At 40.4% G+C, this 24,661-nt stretch overlaps 1 protein-coding gene across 1 annotated transcript in view; it reads left to right on the plus strand.

Moving 5' to 3' along the window:
• Positions 1–24,661, plus strand: part of STK32A (serine/threonine kinase 32A) — a gene marked incomplete at its 3' end in the record, with an annotated part of 84,374 nt that overhangs the window by 38,564 nt on the left and 21,149 nt on the right. The window contains exons 4-5 of the mRNA XM_079773280.1: positions 4,736–4,909; positions 18,747–18,784. Coding sequence (XP_079629406.1) covers positions 4,736–4,909; positions 18,747–18,784 — 212 coding nt within the window. The remainder of the gene's footprint in view (positions 1–4,735; positions 4,910–18,746; positions 18,785–24,661) is intronic.

Here is a 24,661-nt window from a genome sequence, read left to right on the forward strand (position 1 = left end):
TTATTACAAAGATGTTAAAGGGCAGACCTGAGATTTGAACGAAAATAGTCTGGCTTCAGGGCCAAGATTGTTACCATTATGCTATGTGCCATGCTTTGTGCTAATAACTTTACAAACATTCTATCTAATTTACTCTTTGCCATGTGATACATAAAACCATTCTCAATGTACAGGTATCCTTTCTGAGTTTCCTTTAAGAGACTTTCTCTAAATTCACGTGATATTTAACCCAGGCCTGCCTAAAGCCTGTGCATTTCTCATGTTTATTTTCCTTCAGTGTGATATATTGAAATCAATCAATGTCTTTTCTCCAAAATTGAATAGCTTTTAGAAGCAATAACTAATACCAGTCATGTGTCTCCCTTGCTTTGTTAGATGGATATATAAGAACTGACCCTTGCTTAGGTAGAGTCTAAATGAAGATTTGTTGCAATAGTTCTGCAGTAGGCAGTAGCTTCCCCCTGTGTCATCATTTTTCTTTTTATTTTTTAAATATATTTTTATTGATTTCAGAGAAACATTAATGTTGAGAGGCAATCGTTGATTGGCTGACTATTGCATGCCCCCTACTGGAGACCGAGCCCACAAAACGGCATGTGCCCTTGACCAGAATCGAACCCGGGACCCCCAGTCTGCAGGCTGACGCTCTATCCACTGAGCCAAACGGGCCAGGGCTCATCATTTTTCTTGACTGCCACCATAGAAAGATATTTTTCATCACAAGCCGGTAGCTACACACACAGTGACAAACAGTATTCGCAAGAACCAAAGTTTCATAAATAATATGTAGCCTTACATGTTAATAGCATTTATTCTATGTTATTCAACCTATTTTATTTCTTCAAAAAAACAGCCAAACTGATTTCACAACCCATTAATGGGTGGTGAGCATCAGTTCGAAAAACACTGCATTGGAGAATATTCTAGGTCTCTTTCAGTGCTTAGACTGAGGTTCACCTCAAGATGTGATTTGTCTGAACTTATTTGGTAACCATGCTAATTTCTAAAAATAGAGCCTAGGGAATGTGTCACAGACCCACCTGACACTTTTCTGTTAACCTTGCTTTTCCTTTCCCTTCTGTGTTTATTCGTTTATTATTTTTCTACATCTATTTGTAGAGCGTACACTTCAGACAGTGGACAAGTACTGAGAAGTCGAGGATGAGTAAAAGCAGGCATGCATTCTGATAGCACAGTGAGAGTGAAAACAGTTCGCCCAATTGCATACAGGAAAACATTTTCAAATCACCATAAGTTCTGTGAACAAGAATCCGGCATCACATAAAACAGGACGCCAGGATTTAACATGGACCGTGGGAAATGGCTCTGTGGGAAGTGGCACTGGGGCTGAGACTGGAGAGCAAATAGAAAACAAGCAGGCAGTGGACAGCACAGATCACACCATGTCACAAGCTTCTAGGACTGGAGGAAGGCATGGACTCCTAGTGGAGGAATGAAAGGAAAAGATCTTAAAGATAAGTCTAGAAAAGGAAACAGGGCCAGATTGTACAGCAAGCATGTCAAACTCAAAGGTTAACAGGGGCCAAATAAACAAGGCATGCGGCCCACAGGCCGCGAGTTTGACATGCTTGTCGTACAGGGTCCTGTCGACCATGGAAAAAGATGAAAGGGTTTTACAAGCCTGGAGAACATAAGACTCACATTTTTAACATGTAACTGTGCTGTGTGGAATGGATTGGAGATGTCTGAGGTTTTGCAGAGAGAGATCCAAATAGCCTAGACTCTCGATTCCAATAATTTCAGGCTATTGCTGTTCCTTGTGATTAAGCCCCTACCCCAGTGGTCGGCAAACTCATTAGTCAACAGAGCGGCAAACCGCAGTTTGCCGACCACTGGCCTAGTACAATGGTCTGAGTCAAACATGGTAGACTAGGGTGCGTTAGGGTGGTGGCCTTTTATTACTTATTTCCTCTTACTGAGCACGTTTTGCAATGTCTTTCACATGCACTGGGACCAGACTTGTTAATTTTGGAGCTGTCAACTAAGAAATAAATAAGCCGTGATGTAGCATTCCAAAAAAACAAAAGGTGTGGAAATGCAACAGTGAGTCCAGGTGCTAAATGGCCAAGATACAAAAAAAACTCTTACTCTTTTCTTAAAAAAAAAAAAAAAAAAAGATAATGATCTGAACTTGCATATTCCAGTTATCACCAAACTGTACTGTTTTACTAGGTACAGTTCTAGAAAATGAAATACTTAAACTCCCTCTGAGAGTTTAAAATCTGAGATAGAGAGTTTCAGATCTTACGTGCTGAAGGAAAAAGATGATTTTTAACAGCCAAACCTGGCTCCAGGATTAAATAAATTTAGATTCAGACTGGGCAAAAGAAGCATGTTGCCTCTTGCCTTGACTTCTTTTTTCTTTGATTAATAATTCCCTGCATGGTCGAACATTGTTATCTTGCCATGATGGGCACCTTTTCCAGTGTGTTCTTAGAATAAAAATAGCTCAACCCAAGTCCCTATAAAAAAAGTTCGCTCCTGCAGGGTGAGTTTAATAAAACCACTGTCCCCCATTCCAGTTGAGGGGAGTCATGAGAGAGAGTCCTCTGGTCTGTCACTAATTTCTCCACCTGCCTGCCTCCAGTGGCGAGCTGAAGGCATTCACAGCTGCTCTGAATCCCACCCCTGTCTGCGTCGATTGTTTCCACTGGCATCTAGATCTGTTTGTAGTTGACACTCAGTTCTCATCCACCTCACCCTCTCTACCTCATTCATTGGCCATCTCAAAAGACTTGGCTCACCTCCTGAGCAACCATTGTTTCTGTTATGTTAGCTGAGAGGACCCTAAGGTACAACAGGCCCCAGGCATGGTTGCATATTAATTACTGTTGGTTACTGAAAGAACTGTAAAGCACAACAAACATAATTTTAGTGGTGCAGTTGGAAAGATTGTGAACCAAACAGCTCAGGTACAGGCACCTTTCCTGGTGCCCACAAAACCTATGGCAAAGACTACCAGCCAGTCATTGCACGGAGGTGAAGAATGTCATTTCCTAACAGGCAATACCGAAGTTGTGTTTCTCAGATTTTTACAAAGCACTTCCTGTGTTTCTGTCTAAATTGCCCCCATGAGCTTAATTTCCGACATCTTCTGTGTGACTCAGTCTTCCGTGGTAAACACGATTTTATCTATTGAACAAGTAAACATCAGGACAGTTACTCCTCGTTAGAATCTTAATGCCTCAGATTAATGCTTCATGGAATTTCTCCTTTTTCTTTTGTTTTCAAGTCCCTTCCTTATCCTTCAGCACAATGATCATTATAAAGAACAAAATGTACTAAGTACAGTTCACCCATCATGGATATTCTACATTTGTTTCCTAAGCAGGGAATTGGTCACAAGGAATTGGTTTGCATCCCCGGACTCTGCTTGCAGGCACTTAATTCTTGGATTCAAGTAAAACTTGAACATGTGATTTCAGTGACATCATGTCAAAAGAAACATGTCAAAACAGCGTTGATACAAAGAGCTCTATGGTGATGCCAAGTCTTTGAGGGAAACAATACCCATCAAAGCAATAGGAAAGCATTTTAGCATTTTTTTTTAAACAGGGAGTTCTTTGCAAACAGCAGAGGCCAGATCTGCTCTCCTGTGGCTCATTTCCTCTTCCCATCCCTCTATCCCATCCTGCTCCATCAAGTGTGAAGCCTGCACCTGATCATTCATCCTGCCTAAAACCCTTCGGTGTCTCCCCAGCATCTATAGATTCTGAATGAGCTTCCATCCTGGGATCTACCCTCTGCCTTCCTCTCCAGGCTCAAGCTTCCCCATCCTCCCTGTGATTCCAGAAAACCCAAACTGTTTCCTTTCCCCATGCACACTCTGTTTTCTCCCATGTCTGTGCTTAGTATGTGCTACTTTTCTCTTTCGAATGTGACTTTTGGACCTGGAGAACTCTTCAAATCAGCCATTTATTGGGTGCTTGATTTTTGTGCATTACTTGAACTTCAGTGAGCCTTGATTTCCTCATTTGTAAAATGGGAGCATAGAAGCAGCATTCTGGGACTGATAGGTGTATTAATGTTGGATGTTTCTGAGTCTACCCCAGTGAAGAAGTTGCTCAGTAGAAATGTCAGCGATATTAGCTTTATTTTTTAGTTATTTTTCTTGTCACCATCCTTTAGAATATAGCTCAGGTTTTACCTCTGGTGAGAAGCTTTCCCTCACGTCCTCTTCTCAAACCCTAGGTAAATCATTTCCTTGTACTGTGCACTTTCTTCTTTATTGCACCTTTTAAATTCTTTTCCTGTCATTAGTGTTGGTACATGCTTTTTCATAGTGTTGCTGGGCAATGAAGTGTGGCATGGAAAATGGGCACCAGAATGCTTCAAAGAGGTTTTGTAATCCACATTTTATGGGCCTCTTAAACAGTGTGGTTAGGATATGATCGTTAATGATAAGTGAATAAGTGAGGTTTTCTTTATTTCCTTGGCTTTATAACTTTGTAAGCTAACAGTTAATGAATGCCTACTATATTCCAGCGCATGGCTTAGCTATTATACTTCATTTTTTACTATGTTCAAATGTGGTAGATATTCTTATTATTCCCATCTTATGCGAGTGGAAACTGGGGGCCCAGAGCCATAGAGCAAGTGATAAATCATCTACTCCCAAAGCCTGACCTCTTAGCTCAAACACACTCTGCTCGGATCTGTAGAGTGTCTGTGTGTAACTGTTTCATACACATTTTCCTTTCTGACTCTACCCCAGGTACTCCTTCCAAGATGAGGAAGACATGTTCATGGTGGTGGACCTGCTGCTGGGCGGGGACCTACGGTATCACCTACAGCAGAACGTCCATTTCCAGGAAGACACCGTGAAGCTCTTCATCTGTGAGCTGGCCATGGCCCTGGACTACCTGCAGAGCCAGCGCATCATTCACAGGTCAGTCAAGTCCAAGAGGACAGCCTTGGACTGAGCGCACAGGAGAGAATTCAGTACCTGCTGCGTTCAACTGGTCCTTGTTGAACATGACATTTAACCCTCACCTGATTCTTACATCTATTCCTTGAGGTAGGTTTTTGGCCTTATTTTGAAGATTAAAAAACAAGACAACTAAGCACATTGTGCCCCAAGACCAGAACCAATGAATATTGGTGCTATATTCTATCTAAGCTTAGAAGAAGAGGAGAAAGGTGACACACAGGAACTTAATAAATATTAAATGAATTAATTGAAATACTAATAAAGAAGTTCATAGGAAGGAAAGTGTCTGGGGAGAATATTTGAGTCCTAACTATCTGCCAGCAGTGAAACGACCTGTTTCACTCACTTGGAACATTTATGTTAAATAAAGACAAATACAGTTGATCCTTGAACAAGAGGGGAAGGGGTTAGAGATGCTGAGTCCCCTATCAATGAAAACCTGCATATCACTTTGACTCCCCCAAAAGTTAACAAAAGTGGTCCTTCAGTATCCTCAGTATCTTGGGGGTGGGGGTAGAGGGTAGGGGGGGGGGGCGTTGCTTCCAAGACCGTCCTGAGATACCAAAATTCACAGATGCTCAAGTCCCTTAAATAAAATGGCCTACAGTCTGCTCTCTGCATCTGAGGATTCCCAACTGTAGATAGAAAATACTGTTTTCGATCCATGGTTGGTTGAACGTGCAGGTGCAGACCCTGGGATGAGAACAGCCGACTGTGTATTTATGGGGGGAATCGACATGTAAATGGACCCGTACAGTTCAAACCTGTGTTGTTTAAGGGTGAACTATAACAAGGCAGCTATAAACCCAAAGAGACAATAGAGGGGAAAGATAATACTTTACATTTATAAAGAAATTGGTAGTTTTAATGATGATTTCCTATGTGACATATCACTTGATCGCTGTAATAATTTGTGGTAAGTGAACAGAGCAGACACAGTTAGATCAGTCTAAATATGAGAAAACCATGATTAGGAGACATTACATTTTTACCTAGGTTACTGGTGAGAATTTTGAACCCAATCACCATCAAAGCAGCTACTATTTCCTGATGATATGCCAGGCACTGCTAAGTACTTTCACGTGGTATCTTATTAAATTCTCAAAACTAAAGATGGAATCCTCATGTCATTATAATATCCCCATTACACAGATGAGGAAACCATGGCTCAAAGATTTGCCAAGGACAGACAGGTGACAAATGGCATTGCCAGGATTTAAACTTAGGCTTATTGATCCCAGAGGGAGAGTTGTGTCTGCTACCTCAACTTGCATTCATTACACACCATTAAATGAAAAATCAACACATGTGACCGCCAGTGTCATCTCTAATCCTTGAAGAATTTGCTAAGTTTTTAATTATAATCATGTCTCATTTAGTAAACATTTGGCTAGATAAAACATTTGCCCAACAATAGTTAACATTTATGTGGAACTTATCTGGATTAGTGAAGAAGCAGCATAATAATTTACAGATTCTCTGTGCAGGCACCATGAACCAATTTTTTTTTCTTTTTCTTTTGGCCTTGGCCCGGTACACTTACATAGTTATTATTTAATTTCCTGTCTTTGGAAGGGCCTATTTGTACTGTAAATGTGCTCTTCGGAAAAACAGATAAGTGGGAAGCAGACCAGTGAGTCATGATGTGGGAAGTAAATTTACACACCTGGCGCTTTGTCAATAACTAGAATCCTGTTCCCAGCGGTCTTTCTCACACAGGCTCCCACATTGTTTTCTGCTCTCCCACAGAACGTTGCTTATTCGTAGCCTATGGAGTCCCTCCCAGAGCCTCCATGCTCACTCATCCTCCCCGCCAATAGCCAACCACTGTCTGTTTTGGTTGCTGACATTATAGATCTCAGAAAGGAGACAGGAACTGTGGGAAACCAAGCCTTTTAACCTTCTCCTTTCTCTGTTTGAATGTGGGTTCCATGCCTTCTTTCTCTGAGCTTCATTTTCCCTGTCATCATGAGTCAAGATGCTCTGGGCCCTTTTGCTGTATGCTTAGAACTGGGCTCCTAAAGGAACGCCGGAGCGGAAAACCCAACCCAAAACAAAACAGAAAACTTGATACCATTGGTACCCAAATCCCAAATATCAAATATCATTGTTCTGCCCTCTCTCTGTTTATTGCTCCCACATCATTTTGCCACTTTAGTAAGAAACCAAGATTAACTTTCTGTTCACTGCCCTTTACACACCCATGATTATGACTTTGTGCGTGACTTCAGAAAGGCCTCTTTGTACTGAAATGTCTCTACATCGTAGCAAATGAATGGAAGGCAAACTCAGTGACATTTTGAACACTGTGTTAAGATAAAATGACATGCTCCTGGATGAAGCAAACAATGCAGGGGCATTTCTATTGCCTCCAAGGCCCACCCACCTCCTCATGTCACAGTCAGAGCATCTTGCACCTCTCCCGAGGAGTTGTGACATTTATGATGTATAATTAATTAATAATGTCTGTTTGCTCTTCTAAGTTGTAAACTCCAGGTGTTAGGGCCATGTATGTTTTGCTTTTCATTGTATAATCAGTGTGCAGTAAAATATGAAGGAATGAAGACTGCCTGAACCACACAAATGACTAGTTGACTAGAAGCACAAGGTTACAAATAACAAAGACAAAATTAAAACATAGCACATGAAAACTAGAAATTTTGGCCCTACCTTGGTTTTCACGTTGGGTAATCTTATTATCCATCGTCCAAACAAGAGTACGCCTGAGGATGAAAGGAATTGCTGTTAGTAATTATGCTGGGACAATAGGCAAAATTAAAAAAATATTCTGGGAAAATCAGGACATATATTAATATCATGAAGACTTTCCAAGACAGGCATTTTAATTGTGAGAGAGCTCTAATAACAATTACTTTCTGTGCTCAGAGTACCAGGGATCAGTTTGAAGTGGTATCAATTTGAAATGCTGTCAAATGGCTTAGAAAACATGGCCATGGTAAAAATGAGCAGTGTCTCTTTGTCTATGACAAGGATGGTGGCACTCTAAGAGTGGGGCTTATGGGGCAGAGTTAAAAGCATGAAGAGCAACATAGAAGGAGAGATAGAAGCTTCAGAATATAATTTTCCAAACTCTCTTTCAAAAGAATCAATAATTTTGTGCTGGATTTGATTGACTCTAAGAAAACAAAACATCTCTCAGCTAGTTGGAAGACTGGATTGTAAGACACTTCCTGAGTTCCAAGACACTGAAGTGTGTGTGTGTGTGTGTGTGTGTGTGTGTGTGTGTGTGGCGGGGGGGGGGGGGGGGGTGGAGAATCGCCAAAATACAGTAAGATTCCCCAGACAAGGAAAGACCATCTGCGTAAACCTGCAGCTGTACAATATGTGACTTCCTAATTTCAGCTGAGAAACGTTTTGTCTCTGGACATGGTAGAAGATTCAGGATTATCCATAAGAGTCAGCAAATATGTGTGGAGCAGAAGACTGCCATTTTCTGGGGGCTTCCTGGGTACCAGGCACTCTGCTAAGCAATAGTGAGTTATTTCACCCAATCTGCCCACAGCCCAGGAGGTTGGTGGTGTGACTGTCCCTATTTTATAGTTGACGAAACTCTGGTTCAGAAAATAACTTAGCTAACAAGTAGGTGAGGCATCACTTGATGGAAATGCAGAGGTCTTGGCTACTCTCCACCCTGCAGATGTTGAGCAGAGTCAAGGATATAGTTTGTAAGGTTCATGACCAACCGCCTGGGGATCCCAAGGTCTGGCTGTACAGTGAAGATGATACGTGTGGAACCAACAGATGACAGAACAGCCTAAAACTGGAAGCTGAATTGTGCAAGAAAGACCAAAGTATTTCAGAGAAGAAAATGGTTGGGGTAACAAAACCAAGTTTCTTGAGAGCTCAGAGGTTTTAAAAAGGATTTTAATAGCCAAAGCGGGAAGAAGAATCTAGTCCTTGTAAAGGAAGCTGAGTGAGTAAAAATACTTATTCGCCTCTGGGTGGTAACCTTGGATGGGCTGTTTTAATTTTTTGTCCGTATTCACTTTCTTGCCAGCAATGTCTAGCCTAGTTTATTTTTTAAAAATACAATAGGTCCTGCTTCTGACATAATTTCCAAGTGAGACATGGAGTTTTATTTTGTTTGTGGATTTTCTAAAAATCCACAGACTTGAATTTTTTTCTGTACTTTCCTAAGTTTGTAGAACATTTAGCTAATGTCCCTTAATTTTAGAATTGTTCTTTTCTGTGCTTGTTATGAAAGACACGGATTGCATAGTAACCATGAATTTGCAAATGTACAATTAGGCAGTTTTCTTTTTTAGTCAAGAAGTCAAATGTTTATCTATGAGGACAGCTTTAAAAATCAACTTTAGTTTCCAAATTATGGGCAGTTTCTAATTCAGTATTCCTCTTTACTTACATTAAATTGGTAAGTGAAGATTTTAAAATATGGACAAAGTGATTATTTGCTTTTGTTTATTAAAAAAAGGCAGGAAAATAAAAGTCATTACAATCCTTCCTATGGGATAATACTATTTAATTCGTTGGTTGTCACAGTCTCTTGGATATAGAATAATGGGATGAAAAGTAATTATTACAGCCCAGAGATAAATGTGTACTCACTCCCCTGTCAGGTGTCAAAGAAGACCCAAGTATGAATTTAAGCTAATGAGATTAATTGTATGGGACACTTAAACAGTAAATCATCTTGGATCAAAATACCAGTTGAGTGGATGTGTGATTGCCTCTTCCTCTTTCTAGGAATTACCCCTACTCTAATGAAGATATAACTCACTGATTTCTAAATTCCTATAGGAATGGGATAAAACTATAATTAGGAAATATGTATAAATAATTATGGTACAGCAGAGAGAGTTGCAAAAATTTCATTTCTAATTGATTACAGATATGCTGAAGTAGGAATAAGAAAATTGATGATTGTCAAAAAACAGACAGATGAAATTTTTATTCATCACCTTTGTCTTCTTTGCTGTAATCACAGGAACCAATAACTGACACCCGGGTTCATCTCAGAGCTTCTGTTAGATGCACAACCCCTCTTGGATTGCAGTAGCTACTTGTGAGAAGTTTCTATCATTTTTCTAGAAATCATCATCTTGATTGTGAAAGAAAGAGCTTAGGAATAATGCTTCGGTCATAAATATTCATTCAAAAACTGATTCTTGAGCTCCTTCGCCAGGCAGTGTTCTCAGTGCTGACCTCCAATGGTGAAAGGACAGACAGCTCCCCTGTCGTCCAGAATTGACAATATTACAGTGAAAGGGAGTCAAGTAAACCCTTCAATACTGACATCAGAAAGGTGTATAATTCGGTGGCACTTCTATAAAGAAAACCATGTCCTGAGCTACACACACAAACACACACACATCACTCACACAGTTGCATCTTCACAATGCTCAAGATCATACTTGTAATTGTTGCCCCTGGAACACATTGCTTTTTTTTATAAAAAGCTTTATCTTCCTCCCAAGCTTAAGCCCTATGGGTGCAGACTACACCTCACTCATGTTTGCAATCTAATCCAGAGTGGTTGCTGAATAAATCAACAACTGAATCAATGAATGAGGGCAGTATATACAATAATCCTTGGGTGAACATAGATGGTAAAGGTTGCTGTGGAAAACACTGTTTTCAGCAATTTTTCATTTATTCCACACATACCTATTGCATACCCCTGGTGTGTGTGGCTTTCCCCCATTAGTTTTAGTTATTATTTTTTTATGCTGTGTGACAAATGACCACAAATGTAATGACTTAATACACATTGATTATCTCATAGTTTCCTTGCATCAGGAGTCTGGGCACATCTGAGCTTGCAAAGCTCCAAGCAAGGCATTGGCCAGACCTGGGCTCTTTTCTGGAGGCTGGACTGGACAGTAGTGCACTTCCATGTTCAGTTAGGAAGTTGGCAGAATTCATTTCTCTGGGGCTATAGAACTCATGGCAGCTTGTGTTTTTTCAAATTCAGTGAGGAGGGCAAGACTCTGGAGTGAGTCTGCGAGCAAGACAGAGTATATATCATTGAATAACATGACATAATATATCACAATCACAAGAGTGACCTCCTATCAACCTTTGCCATATAATGTTGGTTAGAAGCAAGCCATACAACCAGCCCACACTCAGGGGCTTGAGATTATACAAGACCTGAACACCAAGAGGTGAGAATCATGGGGTCACCATAAAGTCTGTCCACCATACTTCTTCTAAAGAAGTTGTACTAAACAAGACTCTGACACCAGTTGTCTCTGTGAGCTTAAACATAGCTTTGAACTCCTCTATTAACCCTTTGCACTTGCTTGCTTTTTTCTCGATTCCTTTATTCTACTCGGGATTTAATTTTTTAAATACCCCAGATTTTACAAAGTGCGGCAGTAGAATAAAAAACTGGAATTTCTTTTCATACAAACTTATTTATTTGGATTTTTTTATATTTCAAATTATTGATACATTCAAAGAGTATAAAAAGAGCTGCTACCAATGCTAACCATGTTGAGTCACACTCGACATCTGAGTGCAAAAGGTTAAAAAGGGTCAAATGATCAAGAATGCTTCTTTCATACCAAAGAGTCTAGGGTGATTTCTTCTCAGCACTGGTAGGATGCTCTTCAAAGTATGGTCTCATTTGTCCTTCTATTCTCTACCACACTCCCACTTCTCCCCAAGAAGGCCGCATGAGGGAAATGGACTGTCTACAGAGCATGTGACAGTGAGGTGTGATAAACAGCTTCTAGCACATTTACTAATCAAGGTTTTATTTGCAATTCAGTTGTGAACCAACAGTATTTGTTTGAACCCAGGTCTTTTACAGGCAGAGATCTCCTAGGCCAGTGGTCGGCAAACTCATTAGACAACAGAGCCAAATATCCATAGTACAACGATTAAAATTTCTTTTGAGAGCCAAATTTTTTAAACTTAAACTTCTTCTAATGCCACTTCTTCAAAATAGACTCGCCCAGGCCGTGGTATTTTGTGGAAGAGCCACACTCAAGGGGCCAAAGAGCCGCATGTGGCTCGCGAGCCGCAGTTTGCCGACCACGGTCCTAGACCGAGTTTCACTTTTTTGTCTGACTCACACACACTGTAGTAGCCCGGAAGTCACATTTTATTTTCCTGAGATGGTAACTGAGAGGAAAAAATAAGATATTTCTGCCGCTAATCATTTCTGTCAATGATCATTAGGTGACAGATGAGCTCCTGAGAAATGAACTTGCCAACACAGTGACACCCCAGCTCTCTGAAGCCCATGGGAATGAGTCATCTGGAGAGATGTTTTGCTAATTCCAGAAGGTGTTTACTCCTTTCTGCTCGCCAACATTTAACCATTTAATTTATACTACAAAGTACATACATCATTTTCTTAATGACTGAAGAAGAGCTATCACTTATGTACATATCAAGAATTAGGCACCACGCTCATAAGCATTTTGCACATACTGCCTATTTTGATAGTCAACAATACCACGATGGGGTTAAGTAACTTGCTCAATATCATACAGTTAGTATACTAAGCCCAGATTCAAAAGTAGGATTATCTGATTTCAAGACCCTGCTTTTCATATTAGGCTCCTTTAGTTTCACTCCTATTAAATAATAGACATCCTCAAGGTCAAACAAGCTCTTTAGTGCTATCTACCCAATAGCAATGAACATTCGTTTATAGACATATTTTTAGTTGGTGTTATAGATTAAATTGTGTGTCCCCTCCAAAAAAAATAAAAGATATATTGAAGTCCTAGCCCTCAGTATCTCAGAATGTGGCTTTAATAGGAAATAGGGTCTTGATAGAGGTAATCAAGTGAAAATTAGTTCATTAGGGAGGGCCCTAATCCAATGTAACTGGTGTCCTTATCAAAGCAGGGAATTTGGACACAGGGAGAAACATATTCAGAGGGGAGGTGAAATGAAGGGTCACAGGAAAAACTCCATGTGAAAATGAAGGGTTGGGAAAAAGGTCAAAGATTGCCAGCAAACCAACAGAGGCTAGGAAGAAGCAAGGAAGGACCCTCCCCTGCGGTTTCCAGAGGGAGCAGAGCCCTGCTGACACCTTGATTTTGAACTTCTAGCCTCCAGAATTTCGAGACAATAAATCTCTGGTTTATTTTTAAAGCCACTAAGTTTGTGGTACTTAGTTGCAGCAGCCCTAGCAAACTAATACAGTATGATTTAGTCATTTTCTTAGCTGCTAAGATTTCAATCTTTGCTTCTTTAGCTGGTGTTACTCAGATCAGCTTCTGTCTTCAAATATATTATGGGATGGGAGACCAGATAACAAAACCTGTTAGAATTGCTTGTAAAATTATGGTAGTCCAATCCACTAGCTTTGGGATATGGTAACCTATTTTATGTTGCCCGGAAACTATCTTTGCTTACTTCTGCATTTTAGATTTGGTGAGATATTTCAGCTACTTGTGGGGTTTTTTAAATAACATTTTGTTTTGCATTTAAATATCTTGAAGGAAAGTTAAATCTTTTCCAAATGATCAAATCAGCAATTCCAGCATGAGAAAATTAAAAGCCCCCAAGGAGTGATAGATTATCTGATTACTTATATTGTGCCTGTTTCACTTGATGCTGGCTTTCTTCCTTCCATATATTGATCATGTTTTCTGTTTATTGCAGTGGGGTAATAGGTTTTGGGTTCAGGCTATTATTTTCTATGGGGTGGTTAAGAAAATGCCCTTTCTTTCTGGTTGGATAAGTCTTCGCTTCAGCAGCTCACAAGCCCTTGCCCAGGTTCTGTTTCTAACTCCCAGAGCAGAAAGGCAACTGAGCCTCAAGAACAAAACGGCAGTGCAGTAATGAGGGTATTAGGTTGACATGTTCTATTGAGCACCTGCTCCCAAGCCACGGAATAATGAATGAGCATGAATTACGCATTGTGAAAACAGGAGAATCTGCCTTCTTTGTATCATGTATCAGGCAGTTTTGAAAGGAACTTTGGAACTGTGCTTTTCACACAAGGCCACCCATTCGTAAAAACCCAGGTGAAAAAGGTAAAGGACTGCTCACTTCCAGGTTAACATTTAACTAGCCTGCGCTGAGCTTTTAATAAATTCTAAGTCATGTACAGAGCTCCTGACTGGTGGCCCCAGGATCTGAGTGTAGACTGTGTGAATCCAGACCCTGGCTCTAAGGCCGGGGAAGGAGGCACAGCGGTGGGACTGCAGGTGAATAAGTATGTGGATTTCACTTATATGTGGAATCTAAAAAACATAATAAACAAAAAATAGAAACAAACTTAGAAATATAGAGAACAAAATAAACAAACAAAAAAAAAACAGAAACAAACTTAGAAATATAGAGAACAATTTCATGGTTGGCGGATGGGAGCGGGATTGGAGGAATTGGTTAAAAAAGGGGAAGGAATTGAGATGTGCAAATTGGTGGTTACAAAATAGTCACGGGGATGTAAAGTACAACATAGGGAATATAGTCAATAATATTGTAATAACTATGGAAGATGAGACCTGGTCTGTAATAATCCAATCCTGGCAATTTTTACCTCTACCTCCCATTCCAAACTATGTGTTTCTGCTTACAATTTCTCCTGACTCCCACCCCAAACAACTCTTTTCTTAACATAGATTTGTTTATGTGACCAATAGCCTTTAGGTGACACCCTAAATAATATACTATAGAACTATATGTATGATATTTTCCCCTCTCAAGAACTTGAAGAAGACCCAACCTAGGAGACTATTATGTAACAGAGAATTAAACCCGAACTGTGGACCCATCAGAAAGCTGGGGGACAGGGAGGGAGTTGATTTTGGTTTGGATACACTGATTTTCTTGTTCCCTGTTCCCACACCTCGTATTGGATTGCAGGGTGAGTGACTTGATCCCAGGGTAGGTGCAGTGAAGGGATGTAATTAGCCTATTAAGTTCTGCTAATGTCCTGGAAAGGCATTCAGGTGAGAATGGCAGGTATATCAATTCCCACCTTGGACCCCGCCATGGGGAGCATTACATTTGCACATGCTGTGTCTGGTTCCCACAGTAGGAGTCATCTGAGAAAGCAGGTTGTGGCCTGCTGTTTCTTCCAATCAAGATGCCATGAAGAGTTTCTGGAGTGTGTGTGCCTAGGATTGCACTTTACCACTCCCCACATTCTAGAGCCTCCCCTCTGCACTCAGGGGCTCAGACTGCAGAAATCATGGCTTTATCACTCTTACTCTAGTTTATGCTCATCCACTTACTAAAATGATCAATTGTTTAGTTGACTAACAGTAAATATAGTGCATCTGGCATAGAGAGTTGTGTTTGTGTTTTTTTGGGGGGGGGAGGAGAGAGAGTTGTTCTTTTCTTTTTCTTTTTGTTTTGTTTTTTTCTTTTTTTAAGGGAAAAAAGAATGCATGGCTTATTTTTCCAGAAGTCTGAGAAACCAAGGAACCAGATTCACCCATTTTTATGACCGATATTTACTTAAGCACTTCCTTTGTTCTGGGCACTTTGGGGAGCCTGCAGAAAAGATGTCCTTTCTCTGAGAAGTTGATGGTCTCAGTGTGTCCGACGTGCCAGTTTGGGAATTGTATTGGATGGGAGGTCATGCTGGGCAGGGGGTAGGCTAGAATAAAGACAAAGGAATGATTAAGGAAATAGGGATAAGGAAACAATTGGGTGGGGTAGATGAAAAGATTGGAGGAAAGTCAAGGAATTGAGAGGCTAAGGTATTAGATGGAATACCCCACACAGACATTGTCATCACTAGCTCCCTGCTAATGGTATGTAGGCTGTAAGAGACCTCCATGTACATTTTAACCAAAGAATTTGTCCAGAGTGGTAGGTGTTGTACTTTTCTAACACTTTCACATTCATAGATAAGCTTGTAAGTGGTTCACGTTTTAAAATCAGATTGCTATTTTTGGACTTGAACCGTGCCTGAGTGGTATTTCTGAACATGACTGTACATAAGGAGGTCTGGAAGAGTCTGTTTTGGACATATGCTTGGGCCTATCCACAGAGAGTCCAGTTGCTACAGGACTGAGCTAGGTAGGTCACAGAATCCACATTTAAAGTGTGCCCGTCTGGTGATTCTGAACATATCCAGGTTTGGTAGCCATCAGGTTAAATCATATTATAGAGCTTTAAGTGAAACCATATCATAAGTCACCTTAAGTGAAACTATATTACAGATTGTCTTAAATGAAAGAAACGTATTAGCATAAGCTATTTCATATTTAGGATTATTTGAAAAGATAACAAAGTGGTGCTAAATTTCAGAATGAGAAAAATCTCAACTTGTTCTAGCAGGAATTTTTATATGGCACACTGGGTTTCTTTTCATTTTCTTTCTCCTGGTGTATGAATAAACAATGTTATCATTCTGCAGCTGACCCTGTAGTGACTTAGAAGTCACCTCATCACATTTTGGGAAAACTATGTATTTAGAATCTATGCCTACTTTATTTTTAGGTGGAAAGTCCACTTTTTCTTTTTAAATAGTCTTTTTTTCTTCTGAATTTAGTAGTAAATACATGCCTTTGCCACGTTAAGCCTTTTTTTTTGCATGGTTCTTTATGAATCTGTCTTATCCTCTTCATCCCTAGAGGAACTATATCTCAGTTATCTTTATATTTCTGAAGTCCTAGCATAGTGACTTATTAAAATAGATAAATATTTCATGAATAAGTGAATATGAGATTGAAGTTAGAAGTGACACATTAAACTAATTGTTTCCTCTCTGATCTCTGTATTATTCTTTAAGCGTCATCTTTAGTTTCTGGGGCAAATAGTGGGTATAATGATATGTAGCATTAATAAAAAATAAAACGACGCTCAGAGATTTATAGAAGCTCATAAAGTGTCAAATCCAGAGCAATTCATTTTTCCCAGCAAGCCCGCATAAATCCAGGCCACGGAATCAGTCTGCTGATCTTGCCACATCCAGGTCTCTTCCTTCCCGGCTGGGCTCCTGGGGCCTCCTCCTCGCTTGGCAAACACTAACTGGCGCTCACTGGATGCAGGTCTGAAGGAGGTAGTAAGAGCCTAGCACCTGGTCTACCCAAGCTTTCAACTGCAGCGTGTTTGGAGGTGTACTGTAGTGCTCTGGTAGATACTGTTAGGATTAACCTTGAGTGCACTAGACATTTTCCTAGTACCATACAGTCATTCATATACTGGCCACTAGACACTGTGAGCCTATGTGATGGAGCATGACATTAATTTAGAAACCTGACATCAAGGAGTTCATGATCCAGTTGGAGAACAAATATAAATGATAAATGTTATGATGAAAGAAGTGTACTCTGCAGAGCACATAGAAGGGGCCATTGACTAAGAACTGGGAAATCAGGAAAGGCTTCCTGCAGGAAGTGGCGTCTGAGCTATGAGGTGAAGGATGAATCTGCACTGTCTGGTTGCAGTGGGAGAGGACTCTGATTCTGGTGAAGGAACAGCAGAAGGTGGGGGGATGCAGGGAGCATTTAGGGGACTGGCGTGTGCTTCCATGTGGCTGGAGGATAGGAGCCAGGTGAGAAAAGAGACTTTATTCCATATACTAGTGAGTTTGAACTTGATAATTCTTGAAATAATGGGATCCATCAAAGGATGTGGGGCAGAATATGCAATATTGAGAGATTAGCCATAGAAGCCTGCAGTTGGAAACCCCCTACACTCTCTCTTTTTGGAAAATTGCACCCGGCACCAGAGAAAAATTTGTCATGGCTACAGATGATCACTTATGAATCCAGAATGAATGTTAAGATCCTAACAAACTAAATGAGAAGATGCTCAAAGTTCCTGAAACTATCCATGCATCTGCATATTGGGGGTGGCATATACTTGGTTCTGTTTGTAGGTAAGGGGCTTGTTTTTCAATAATATTTTTAAGAAAAGAGGACCCTGACAATCTTGGTCTGTCAAAGACCAAGGTCACCTTATTCAAGTGACATAAAAGCCACTTGACTAGGCTGAAAGTGTTTTCCCAAAACCGATTTCAGAGTTTCTTCCCTAATGGCTTCTGTGAATTTAGGCTGAAGTGCTCTAATGGTACATTAGGGAAGGGCAGTAAAACCCGAGAGTGGAGGACCAGGGTAGTAGGCACAGCATCGCTGTTCTCTGATCGAGCAGCACTGCTAACAATATTTGTTTCAGGAGAATTTTGAAAATTCTATAAGCTATTCCTCTAAGTAGTCATCATGAAACTACTTCCTTTATTGGAAGAGGGTGGGTTTTGTTCCCTTCTAGGGATTTAAGGATCTCACCAAAGCACCGAAGACTGGTCCAAATCTTTTAATCAACCACCTTCACCCCTGGAATAATATTTATTAAGTAACTAGAGAATTATAGCATCATCCTAAGGAAAATTCTAATCTCTGCACATTTAAAATAAACTCGCATTATAGACCTTTTTTGTTTCTTATTTTATAGAGTCTTTACAGTCATCCCAGATTTACACAGATGAAAATTAGTGTAAATGATAATTAGTACTACTACCTTAAGACAATTTAAATGCCCCGTATGACCCTATGGAGCAATACTTACATGCTTAGATATCATATGCTATAGAAATTAAGAGTCTGAGCTTTTGAATGAGAGAGACCCAGGCTCAGAGCCCAGTTCTTCCATTTCCTATCTCTGATCCTGGGCTAAGTTACTTAACTTCTTTAAGCCTTGGCTTTCTGATCTAGAAATTGAGGTGTTCATGGTCATTGTCTCATAGATTCACTCTGAGAATTTAATAAGATTGTGAGCAATGAGGGGCCAGTACATTATTCCAACCCTACTTAGCATTCTTGAGCACTTTCTCCTTTAGTTATGTTTGTTTTATTATAAGCAACTTTCTCTTTTCTTTTTACTCCCCTAGGGATATGAAGCCTGACAATATTTTGCTTGATGAACATGGTAAGTGAATGATTTGTTTGCAACCAACTAGACTTGTATATAGAAAATAATGATTATCCCCAGCTAAGGAGTGTTACACATAGAAAAGGTGTGTTGCTTGATTGACTTGAGTTACATGTACAAACTCCATTTTATTTTATTTCTTTTTAATCCTTGCCCAAGGATATATTTTTATTGCTATTGAGAGAGAGAGAGAGAGAGAGAGAGAGAGAGAGAGAGAGAGAGAAAGAAACATTGATGTGAGAGGGAAATATCTATCGGTTGCCTCTCACACACACACATGCCCCCAGTAGGAATGGAACCTGCAAGTCTTTGGTGCACAGGATGATGCTTCAACCAACGGAGCCACACTGTCCTGGGTACATACTCCATTTTATAAGGGGAGGGATAATCTGAAGAAACTTTAGTATTGGTGTACTATACCACTACACAGAAGTGGTAAAATACACCGATATACCCTAAATAACACTGAATTTACATAATGAGAAAGTAACTCTCTTTTCCATGTCCTTCCACTCCAACTCATTTCTTCAAGAAAACCATTACAGTTTTTTGGTGCTGGTTTACCTTAATATCTTTATGACCACCGTATCCTTTTTTTAATAAAGATGAACAGGCCTCAAACTTAGTGCATTAGGCAGGCAAAGTATTTCCCTATAAATCTGGAACACTGTTTTGTTGGCATTGCACCCACTTTTATGCTTTCCTTCTTAGGAGGGCAAATTGGTCTTACATTTGCGGAAGAGATATCAAGTTTTCTGTTCAAAAATTCAACCAGGGTTCTGGCCAGTTATCTCAATTGGTTAGAGCATCATCCCAATATACCAAAGTTGCAGGTTCGATCCCTGGTCAGGGTACATACAAGAATCAACCAATGAGTGCATAAATAAGTGGAACAACAAAAATAGATCTCTCTCTCTCTCTCTCTCTCTCTCTCTCTCTCTCTCTCTCTCTTCCTCCCTCCCTCCCTCCCTTTCTCCCTCCTCTCCTCTTTCTGAAAAAAAATCAGTCACTTTAAAGAAAAATATAAAGTAGATGACAATATGTGGTACCCAGATAGAAATGTGATATAGGGATATGGGGATATGGGAAGAACCATGAAGGTGAAAAAAATGAATGCCAGAAGTTCAAAAAACACTGATTAAAGATACCCTGTAGAACAAGCTTTTGCCAACAATGATTAAATGTGTCTATTCTCTTTCTAATATTTATTTGAATGTACATTTGGATTTATTGGTCCATCAGAGCAGACTATAAGTTATCAATGTTAAAGTGGCAATAAGATCCTCGTTCTTTTCAGAAAGTTGCTAGATGAGTCATGAATCTGCAAAGCTCCTTACTCATGTGACTTTAACAGAAAGGATTTGCAAGTGGGACTGAAACTCCAAGTACCATCCATGGCTCATTATTTATTTACCTAGTTGCATTTGAACCTGATTTGCCAGACCCCACCTGTGCTCAGAGAGCTAAGAAACACTTCTGCGTATGACCTCTAATTTCAAGGCTCGGGGTCATTATTTATTTACAGACTGTCGAAAAAGATTTTTCCACTTTCAACGCCTTATTTCTTCCTTCCCTTCACTGCTTCTGACATTTGGGAACAGATTCTCTGGATTTCAGAAATGTGAGCAGTGGTGAGACTCAGCATGAAGGTGACTTTTGTTAACACACCAGCTCTCCCTGGTGCACATAAACTCTACGGAGCTTCACGGATATGGAGAGGGCCTCCCCTAGCCTAGAGAGGCCACCTTTGCACAATTTAGAAAAAGGTGCTTCGTTTGCCCACCACAGTCTCATGAAAGTGCATGGCTGGCTGGTCAAGCAGGACCCAGGTTGGGGTTCTGTTCCCACCTGTCCTGGTTGTCCTTGTTTACAATATATTGCTCTGCCATTCGTTGGGGCTCTGAATGGAGACATACAGGTCCTGTCAACCAAAACTTGTTCAAGATTTACCTTCCATTTCACAGAACAGTGTTTTAATCTTAGCTTTCAAACATGTTTTCATCCCAATTTTACCATGAGGTCGTTCTGTCCTCTCGCATTCAACTTCTTTTACCTCCTCATGGTTTCTTGCCAGCTTGGTGGTCATAGGTTGGGAGAAAGGTCCAGAAATAAAACAATGTGTAAGTGTAACCACTCTTAGAGACTATCCTTGTGAAAGATTAATTGTGGATTCTGGAACCAGATCGCTGAAGTTCAAAACCAAAGATGTGATACATATATACAATGGAATGCTATTGAGTCCTAAGGAAAGATGAAATACTGTCACTTGTGCCAACATGGATGGATCTTGAGAATATCATGCTAAGCAAAATAAGTCAGATGGGAAAAGTCAAGAACCATATGATTTCACTCATATGTGGGATATAAAACTGAAAGCAACAAACAGACAAGACAAAAAACACACACAAATTCATAGACACAGACAACCATATGGTGGTTACCAGAGGGAAAGGGGGGCAGTGGGGGTGGAAGAGGGTAAAGGGGTCCAAATATATGGTGACGGAAGGAGACTTGACTTTGGGTGGTTAACACACAATGAAATATATGGATGATGTATTATAGCATTGTATACTTGAAACCTATATCATTTTATTCATCCATGTCATCCTGGTAAATTTAATAAAATAAAAACAATTCACTCACTCACTTGCTCAGAGAGGGCCAACATGTCGCCTAAACTTCCTTTGCTACCTTAGTTTCTCCAGGGATAAAAAGAATATTTATTTCTTAGGCTCATTGTAAAAACAGACTGACATCTATACTAATAAAAAGGTAATATGCTAATTACACTGGGAGACCTTCAGGACATCCTTCTGGACAAAGCCATGGTGGGGTCGAGGCAGAGGCGGTTAAGGGTGATCAGGCCAGGAGGGGAGGGCAGTTGGGGGCAAGAAGGCCAGCAGGCAGAGTGGTTAGGGGTTTTCTGTATTATATTTCATTCTGAACTCCATTTGAGAATCTTTGCAGTTAATAAGAGAAACATTGCTTAAGAATTAGATATGTAAATGGATAAAAGCAAACAAACAAAGAATATTGAGACCTCTTCTCTAAATATTGTTTTGGGGTCCCTTTCTGGGGGAAAATTTTAAGGTTATTTACTTTCTATTTATTCAAATTCTGAAAAACTAAGGCTTTCAGGCATTTCCCAGGGACCATAATGAACCACTTTTAAATAAACCAATTCCTGGTAATCCCCCACCCTGAGCTCAGCATGTAGAGTTTGCTCTTGGGAGAACCAACTGAACTACAAATCAATGCCTGCCTTTTGGAGGGTCTTCTGGTGTGATTTTCCATGTTTCATTTATCCTCTGTTCACATGTATATTTCGCCCCAGACAGGCCATTACATGCACCTCTTACCCGGGGATTTTAGCAATTGGGAAGGATAATTGCCTATTTCTGATCTGCCTCCTACGTCCATTCCTCTAAGTGAGCTGTGTATGATACTGCATTGCTTATATATATTCATTCAGCACCAAGCAGAAACTGTTTTATTCTTACTGATTCGTCTTGGTTCATAATCATCTGAAAAGATTGATATTTAAAGGAGCAAAATCCTTTCATAGAGTAGAAAACCTTTCCATGGTGTGAATAAACATTCCTTGCACATCAGAATTTGACTTTAAATATGTTTTAATTTAGAGGATACCTGCTGCTGTTCTCCCCCAATGTCATACTCACTAGTTCAGAGCCCAAGAAGGCATTAGACATTGGATGGCCCCTAACCAGTTGTCCTGATATATATTTTTTAATATCCTGCCAATTTAAGCACCCCATCCAATTCCATCAATTTCATAGTGTCTAAAATTCTCGTGTTTTTAAGTTATTTGGGAAATAAATGCTCTGTCGGGAAGAACAATACTGTCTGCCTGGTATATCTGACAAAATAAAATTATGGCATCATCCATAATGTAGGTTTCTTAATATCGTCCCTAGTCCTGGGGAACAGAGAAAGGCAAAAACTTAGTTTGTGGATGTGAAAAAGAACTAACTTGCTATCTTAATAGCTCCCCCCTTGCAGATCCCCAAAATGTGCTTAAAATCAAGTGGGCATCATATTAACACACACACACACACACACACACACACACACACACACACACACACACACATAGTACTTTATGTAACTCTGGAGTTTCTGATGATGACAAACAGCAACAATTGAACACTTACTTCCTGCCAAATGCTGAGCTGTCTCCCACAGACATCATTTCATTTGATCTTCCCAACCATCTCATGAGAAGACTATTACCATCATCCCACCTTTACAGAGAGATCAGCCACCTTTCTAAGATAACACACCCTATCAGTGATAGAACCTGGACTTAAAGCCAAATAGTCTGACCCCAGAAAACAGGCTCTTAACCACAGCATCTCAAACCTTGTGAACCACTGATGCAGTGCTCTGAGCATGAGCCCTAGGGAAACAGTGAGAGAGAGAACAGAGACCACCTACACTATGACAGGGTGAGTTATCGAAATCACCCACTGGTACCACTCAGGCAAGAAAACCTTCACTTTTAGCTAGATCCGTGGTTGGCAAACTGCGGCTCGCAAGCCACATGCGGCTCTTTGGCCCCTTGAGTGTGGCTCTTCCACAAAATACCACGGCCTGGGCGAGTCTATTTTGAAGAAGTGGCATTAGAAGAAGTTTAAGTTTAAAAAATTTGGCTCTCAAAAGAAATTCCAATCGTTGTACTGTTGATATTTGGCTCTGTTGACTAATGAGTTTGCCGACCACTGAGCTAGCTGAGTGCAACTTTGTCTTGAAATGGAATCACATAGGCAAACACAAACACTGTGGGCATAAAACAAACCTTGGCAATAAAGGCAGTGACATTCATCTTTAGCAGCAGGCTGGATGCCATCAAAGAGTAGATAGTCAAGTTTGGCAGGAGGAGTAAGGACGGAGAGACCTGGACGAAGAGTCAGATGACATCGCCTCCAATTAGAGCCACAGCTCCTTGAAACCACGGACGCACGGAAATGGAAATGCCAACACCTCCAGATCCTCTGACAGCTCATGGCTTTCATGCCAACAGCTAACATAACGAGCTTATCTGCCGGAGCTCCTGGGGCTGCCCCTTTCTTCCTTCTCGCTGTCGGTGCAAAGACTCCAGTGCACTTTGCAGATGCGCTCCCTGCTGGATTTAAGTGTTAGACCCACACAGCAATGGCACGGATGGTAGAGCTGAGAGAGACCCAGGTGATCATCTAGTCCACCCACTCCATTTTTTTATGAAGGGAAACGTAGGTTCAATACAGGAATGGGACTTAAAGTTGCACTGTGTTAGGGGCAGAGGTCAAGGTAGGACCCAAGTCTCCTGGGTCCCAGTCTAGAACGCTTTATACAGCCTCTTTGTAAATAAAGCTGAACTGTTCCCCCTGCTTTCCTGTGGTGAGTTATTTTGTTGGGCACCATTAGGGGCCATTCTGACTTAACAGACAAAAAAACTACTAATGTTGTTTCAGAAAAAAATAAAAAGGAGTTCTTTCCTAGCAAAGAAATAGATATACCAAGTCCTATGCCACCAGGAGATTCTTGGAAACTGTGACTTTAAGCAAAATGACATATAAAGAACCCATTTTCCCATCTGCTAATTGACATAAAGAAGAGTTAAGTTCCTATAGCATGTTCTGGTCATAAAAGCATCACCAAGCCTAACCAGTTTGGCTCAGTGGATAGAGCATGGGCCTGCGGACTGAAAGGTCCCAGGTTCGATTCCAGTCAAGGGCATGTACCTTGGTTGCGGGCACATCCCCAGTAGAAGGTGTGCAGGAGGCAGCTAATCGATGTTTCGCTCTCATCGATGTTTCTAACTCTCTATCCCTCTCGCTTCCTCTCTGCAAAAAATCAATAAAATATATTTTTAAA

Source organism: Cnephaeus nilssonii, assembly GCF_951640355.1.
Source record: "Cnephaeus nilssonii genome assembly, chromosome: 5".
Classification (NCBI taxonomy): Eukaryota; Metazoa; Chordata; class Mammalia; order Chiroptera; family Vespertilionidae; genus Cnephaeus; species Cnephaeus nilssonii.